Here is a 7056-nt window from a genome sequence, read left to right on the forward strand (position 1 = left end):
ATGCTTTCTTCGCATATGAACAATGATTACCCGTTGATAGATGTATATAAGCACGAAACTGATCCGTCGATGTAATGGGCACGCAAACCATCCATCAACAGGTAATGATCATAAGTCTGCAGAAAACAAATTAAAGCAGCATTGTCATTGTTTCCTTCAATCATAATTTTATGTTCAAGAGAGAATATTGCAGTAGCAAGTTATAAAACAAAATACGCATGCCTAGCCGATCAAAATGGCCAACCTGCTTTCGAGCAAAGGTACGTTTTGAGTATTCATTGCGATTGTAGTTTAGATTCCAAGGCCATCCATTGCTAGCTCTTTTTCTGATAGCAGCTTCAGTTTCTGGAACATACACAATAATCATGATCGTAAATTGATACTTGAACAACAGTTTAGATAGGACTTCTTTTCGTACGATTCCACATAAGAAATGATGATAGTAAAGGTATACATACCGTAATATACTGTGGGGGTTCAATGAGACCAGTAGTACCCAGGATTACTTCCCTTCTCAATTTCGTCGTCAGCTTGTGACAAACTCGTAACTGAGGACAGCATCAAGATAAAACCGTGAGAGAATATCTAAAAGCACTACACTGCAGATCTAGAAACTAAGCAGAAAAGTTCCTCGCAAATTCTACCTCAGATCGAGTTGCCCCACCAATCATAAATACAAAGATACGTTGCCCCATCTTCTTGAAATCAGTAGATGAACCTCTCAAAACTGAGTCACTACAAAAGGTAGTGGCAGAGCAATGATTAGTTACTATCCGAGTTATGCTGTTCTAAGTTGCCATATGAACTGGCATAAAATCGGATGATTAAATTCAACCGCTGCCCTTGCATGGACATTCAATTGGGGAATGAGCAAATTAACTCTGACTAGGGATTGGGCACCATGACGCTACCTTGAATATCCATCATCAGAATGCCGAGCCCGTCCCCAGTTAGCAGTCCGCCTTGATCTCATTGAATGAGGAGCACTGGTAGATTGGCTTGTCTGCGCCGATGAACTGTGGCCTCTCACACTGCCCCCTTGGGGAGCCGGAGTAGGTTCATTCAAGCATGAATACTCGTTGTTTGGTAATTCACCTTTACTAAGATTTTCAATGATCTCCTGAAAAAAAAAAAAAACAAAAAAATTACACACACAATCACCAAGAATAATCTCTCCTTTTTTTCTCCTCAGTCAGGAAACGGAAAGAGAGTGCAGTATGGGGTTGCTAATTCTAATTAAATGATCAAATGGAAAGTGTCAAAATGTTGTGCAACACATGTGGAGAGACCTTCATGATGTTCAAGCTTACGTACCTCTATCATGGGATAGAATCGAAATAGTTGCCATGTTTCCACCTCACCAGTACGATCCTTCCTCGCTGCTCCCTTCGTCTGATTGTAAAACATGAACATTTATATACAGGCCTTACTCTTTCAGCTGCTTGTTTTCTGAAACAGGACCCTACACTAATATTCAGGAACCATCTCCATAAGTAGATATGCATACCTTCGCAGCATTGAACTTCAGCGAGAAGCTACTAGATGTCTTCTTGGACTCTGATGAACCCCCAAGCAACCGCATATTATTCACAACCTTCATGTCCTCCCGTGATAATTTTGCCAACTAAGTTAACAGACAGAAAGAAATTAACGTAACTATTTTGTTTTTTCAGCTATAAATTAACTTAACTAACCATATACACATAATATAGTAGACATAGATGTCATAGCTACCTGCATTAGTTTAGTAGCTTTGTCTCCCTCGAACTTCTCAGGATATACAGATGCATAAATCATTAAAAGACGCAACTTATTTTCAGGCGTTGTATCCTGCATAAATTGAATAATCTTCCGTTAAAAAATAGTGGGTATCAAATATCAAAAACTACTTGGTGGGAGAACTGCATGTCCTTTGTACATCACCTGATTTGTCCTCAGATAATTGATGACATCCTTGGCTCCTGCATCTCCAAAAACAAGATCCTGCTCCAGTTGCCCGAGGTCTCGAAGTCCTGTTTCCCTGATAATTTTGTTAATTTTCCCTGCAATCTGAGTTGAAACAATGAAGCAAAAGAAATCAGCATGAACGGCTTTGTTACAAGTGAAAGTACATATATTTCATCTAAAGACACACAATGCCTGAAAATGTTCAAAGCTAACCTCAACATGGAGAGAAATCTTTTCAACTTGTTCAGTGTATTGTGGCAAAGCTTGAACCATCTTCTGCAAGTCCCGCGTAGACAACTCATTGCCCTCTCTGCATAAATTAATCTTCTACATTAGAAGTGTATGACAACGATAGTTCAAGATCCAGAAACACTTACATTCGATATCAATTAAAATCTATTATTGATTCTCCTATACTATAGTACTTACAAGCATACTGCTTTACAAATTCTAGGAATAAGCTTCAGTACCAGGGATGCTGCTAAGCTTGAGATTTTTGTACCTCGTATTCATGCAAAAAATGGGACGTTTTTCGAGACTATAATTCAACGCTCCTAAGGTGGAACTGTCTATAAGTTCATGTAGTTCTAGAAAATCTTTTTAATCTGAAACAGCACCAATAAGATAAAACCTCTCTACATCAAATGGTAAACAATTTTTAAGAGTCCCTATTAGATAGTAAGACCAACCTTGCACTCTGTTGGAGCTGTGCAGCTTTATTCTTTGATTGAAAGGTGGTAAACTTGTCGCTCAACCGTTCACTAGCCTGATATTTCAGTTAATCGATTATACTATTCACATTTATAATAGATTCATGTAAACTAAAATGTCTGAAATCACGAAATATACATCTGCTATGTGTGTATGACGAAGCTCAAGCCAGACTGGATCGTTGTCTTCCAAAAGCACCTCCTTTCTCTCAGGATCGCCGCCAGTTTTGCTAGGAACCTAATATACAATATATGTTATCTCTATATATCTAGGGGAGAGAAAAAAAAAACTCCAACTAGAATTAAATACATGAACATAAATAAAATTAAAGGTCATAAAAGGCAACATGAAGGCATACCTCATGCATATATTTGTTCCCGTCCATATCCAATAAATCGTGACACATAGCGTCGTATGTCCATTCATGTATGACCGGAGCAATCTATTACCACATTCGACAGGTCAAAATATAACAGCATACAGAACATAGAAGGAAAAACAGACGGCACAGGACAAGGAATAATAACCTGATCAACAGATCTATCCAAGATGAGCAGTTCGCATGTCTCTTTCTGCGGAAAGTTGGGAATAGAAGATTTATAATTTGAAATTATGTCCCAAACAGCAGCAGCAAGCTTTGTAGGAATTAAGTCACGAGGTGATGCTTCTGTTGAGTCATCTGACTGAGCAGCATGATAACGCACATATGGGAGCTCCTGAGGTAGTGCAAACTTGTTTAGACATTTCCACAAGGAAAAAGGCAGAAAAAACCATTTTATTGACAGAAAAATTATTCCAAAAAGAAAACCAAGCAAGTTATAAACCTTCAAAGAAGCAAAAACCGTAGCAATTCGAGTTGCCATTATGTTTATGGAAGCATTGAATTTGCGAGCATTCTCAGTATTACCAAAGAGCTCCTCCAACGCCCTTTGTTGATCAGTGACAAAAGCCTACAATAAAGTGAATCTCAGTGAAAAATCATCCCCATTTTTACGAAAATAGCTCCAATATCAGTATGTTCAAAGTTTGATCGAAAGCAAAGATAGCCAATTACTCATATTTTTGTGTTAAGTAGCACCTACAGGATGGAAACCGAAACTAAAGAGAATAGTGAGTTACTTTAAAAAAATGAGATATGATGCCACAAAACAAACACGTATAAAAAAAACTATACCAAATATTATAACAGTACCTGACTATCTATAGGAAAGTACTCAAAATTCATCTGCATGGTAACAATGAAACATAAGACCAGACGAGAATTTGAATATAAAAAGTAAAAACAACAGTCAGAAATACGGAGCAATCACATAAGAAAAGACCGACCTCTCTCAGTGCACCTATGCGGGGTAAAACACTTGTATCACTCTTGATGTGATTTACAAGTTCCTTTGGGATAGGTGAACTGAAAAATACGAATGCTCTACAACCAGGAAATTGAAACAGGCAAGAAAACAAAAGAAAACAATCAGCACATTGCGCTGTTTTGAAATCGCAAGTGATAAAAGCTCAAGTTTTTGTACCACTGGGTACAATATATAAAATCTCAAATTATAACAAATTGTTATCATACTTCCTGTATAACGGCTCCCTTCCAGACATGTCAGACAGGAACATGACTATACTGCATGCTAGCAAAAGATACGGTTAAAATAGACCATACGAAAATGAAATTGTAAATTTTCGTTACTTCTCAGTAAGCAGTGCTAAACAGACGAAAAAAGGATCAAGGATTGTATGTTCTGAATAAAACTGTACTTCTCTTTTGTTGGCTGGATGAAATAAACAACATCCATGGACGGCAATGGTTCTCTCCTCCGAAAAAGGTCTTCCACCACTGCAATAAACGAGAATCGGTTTCTAGTAAGTCCCAAGGAACAATAAAAAGCATAGGGAAGCACAGCATGAAAGTCTTTGGCTAAAGATGTCTTAGCTGATATCGTAACCAATGACATGTACCAAAATACTATTTGTTCATTCGAATTAACATCAAAATAGAGTGTACATTCTCCACAATTTTCATCCCGTCGAATTCTATCACCTAACTCACTCTGTAGTCCGTACTATTTGATTCAATTTCCTCCCAATCTCAACTCTTATTTAATATCGGAAAATTCAGAGTGACTCGGACCAAAAACTTAGAAGAAGATGGAAAAACAAATGCAACATTCTAAGCATTGCGGTGGTGCATATGAACGAAAAATTGATAGTAGTGCTCACGCGAAATTTCTTGGTCTGTGATATCTGCCATTTTACATGAATGGGACATGACTTTCACTGTCACTTTATCCATGATAAGCACCTGGGAAGGAAATTAATTGAACTCAATACGCCGCAAGTAATTCAAGTTTTAAATGACCAAATGAAAAATCTAAATAACAAATGCCTTGAAAGGGTCGTAATTTAGCTTCTTAAGTTGGAAACAAAAATTAAACACAGAATTTAACATACCTTCCAAGACTTGGAATTCTCTGTTCTGGTAGATCCAAGCATTTCGTGCAATAACCCTAAAATCCAAAATCCAAATATAAATATATGTCACTCACATTACGACGATGTGTTGTGTTGTCTCGCATCAGAAATTTAGCAAACTTTGCAAGGTTTTATTTTATAAGGAGTTGAGCAACTCAGCGATGGTGGAACCTCAACTTCCTTCTATTACAATTCCGCCTTGCAATTGCATTGCATGTCTCAAATTATCAAAATTTCAATGATCTCGCACATTTTCTCGGAAAAGAAGTGTATAATAACATGGAGACCATAATTTGGAGCCTTATTAATGCTGAGGTTTTTGAGATTCAAAACTTCCAGCTCACGCATTTTCTCGAGAAACAAACAGAAAATAAGAACAAATCAAATACAAAAAGAATGTGAGAAAGAAAATTGTTGGTTCGAGCGAGAGCTTACGGTCACGGCTGACTTGTCGGAAAATTTTGTACTCTGTAGCTCCGCCATGAGAAGACGAATCAGAATCAGAAAACGACATCGTCGTAGCAGCAGATCAGATTATTGGATTCAAATTCAATAAAAAAAATAAATTAGATTAATGAATTAATGATCCAGAGAGATAGAGAGAGGGAGAGAGGTTCAGCTGGAGTTTGGGAGGCGAGAAAGGAGCGGGAAGGAAGCGAATGTCGTTATACTGGTACTTTGACGTGTCAAACGAAACGTTTTTTTTTTTTTTTTTTTTTTTTTTTTTTTTTTTTGGAAAATGACGTGTCAAACGAAGCGTTAACTTCGCTTAAGTTTTCACTTTTACGGACGAGCAAACGCTCTCAATGCGGCGTCGTTTCCTTTGTGTTGTTCTTGTCGGGGCGAAAAAAGGCAGAAGCATTCATGTCTAAAATTAATCTAGTCGTAAAAATTAAGAAGATCAAGAGTTAATATTTAGTTTCGATAATGTCGGGACTCACAATGATTTATAAATGACGTGATTCTTCCTCCATTGCTAACAAATAAGCATGTCATAAATATTCTCAAGTTTTCTGTTCTTCCTCCATTCTTAGAAAATATGTCACACATTTTTTTAAGGTTCTAAAAGACATTAAGCGTTAATTAGGTAACGAGTTAGGGTCTAGCGCCTAGAATGACTACACAGATTTAAGTAAATTTATTATGAAGAAATTGAGTTTTCATCCCTTTTTTTTACTCCATTGATTAAAATTTTATTCATTTTCAATTTTTAATCAAGGTCCTTAGGTTTTAATCAATTAGTTCAATAATAAAATATTTACATAGCAAGATAATTTAATTTAATTTCTTTTCATTTCAATTGTATTTCTAAATATATTCATTTAGTGTTATAAATGTTACATTTTGACACACCCCGACCGAGATCAGGGCATGCTAGCCGTTACGTGGAAGTGACGTAACCATGTGCACAGTGCGGAAGCTAATAAATAATAATAAAAGTATGAATAAATAAAAACCAAGCTATACACTAAGTAGAACATCCACGTGCAAGCGTAAGTGTGAAAAAACAATATTCAGAGTACGGAAGACCTAGTACAGTCCGGGAGAACAAACACTAAATGAACACACCCAATGGTGGTCCTACACTGGTGATAATCTGTCAGATATGCCGTGAATCCCTTGAGAGCCACCAACAGAGCTATCCAAACTAGAACCTGGAGGGGCGCAAAACAGAAAGTGTGAGTGGGCAAAAACAAAGCTTTTCAAAATCATTTCAATAACAAAGTTCTAACTCCTCGCCGTAAAACATGTATAGTTTCCCAGAAAATAGAATATGCACATATATAAATCATGCTCAGAAATATGTCTTGTCGAATGCCTCTACATAGAAATGCAAGTACCCAGGTAATGTCAAATCAATGCCATGAAATCTGTCAGCCGGAGTCACATAACGTGACATGTACGGCTGAATCTAGAGCTCAAATC

General features: G+C 37.0%; 1 protein-coding gene across 2 annotated transcripts; it reads right to left on the minus strand.

Annotated features, from left to right (window-relative positions):
* Nucleotides 1-250: 250 nt before the first annotated feature.
* Nucleotides 251-5644, minus strand: LOC103930497 (protein transport Sec1a). Of its 2 annotated transcripts, none has more exons than XM_048566910.1 (21): nt 5566-5644; nt 5110-5165; nt 4879-4960; nt 4417-4495; nt 4232-4282; nt 3985-4081; nt 3851-3883; nt 3483-3608; nt 3186-3374; nt 3017-3100; nt 2797-2895; nt 2637-2713; nt 2161-2257; nt 1924-2049; nt 1735-1830; nt 1508-1624; nt 1315-1392; nt 936-1120; nt 645-720; nt 459-548; nt 251-345 (listed from the first exon to the last, which is right to left on the minus strand). In XM_048566910.1, the coding sequence occupies exons 1-21, from the start codon at nt 5642-5644 to the stop codon at nt 292-294; spliced, it is 1971 nt and encodes a 656-aa protein (XP_048422867.1). In that variant the 3' UTR covers nt 251-291. The 2 variants fall into 2 exon arrangements, with proteins under 2 accessions (XP_048422867.1, XP_048422866.1); XM_048566909.1 differs by having other exon boundaries at nt 645-735; nt 912-1120.
* Nucleotides 5645-7056: the final 1412 nt, after the last annotated feature.

Source organism: the organism of the source record quoted next, unplaced genomic scaffold, assembly GCF_019419815.1.
Source record: "Pyrus x bretschneideri cultivar Hongxiangsu unplaced genomic scaffold, Pyrus_bretschneideri_v1 Contig43, whole genome shotgun sequence".
Classification (NCBI taxonomy): Eukaryota; Viridiplantae; Streptophyta; class Magnoliopsida; order Rosales; family Rosaceae; genus Pyrus; species Pyrus x bretschneideri.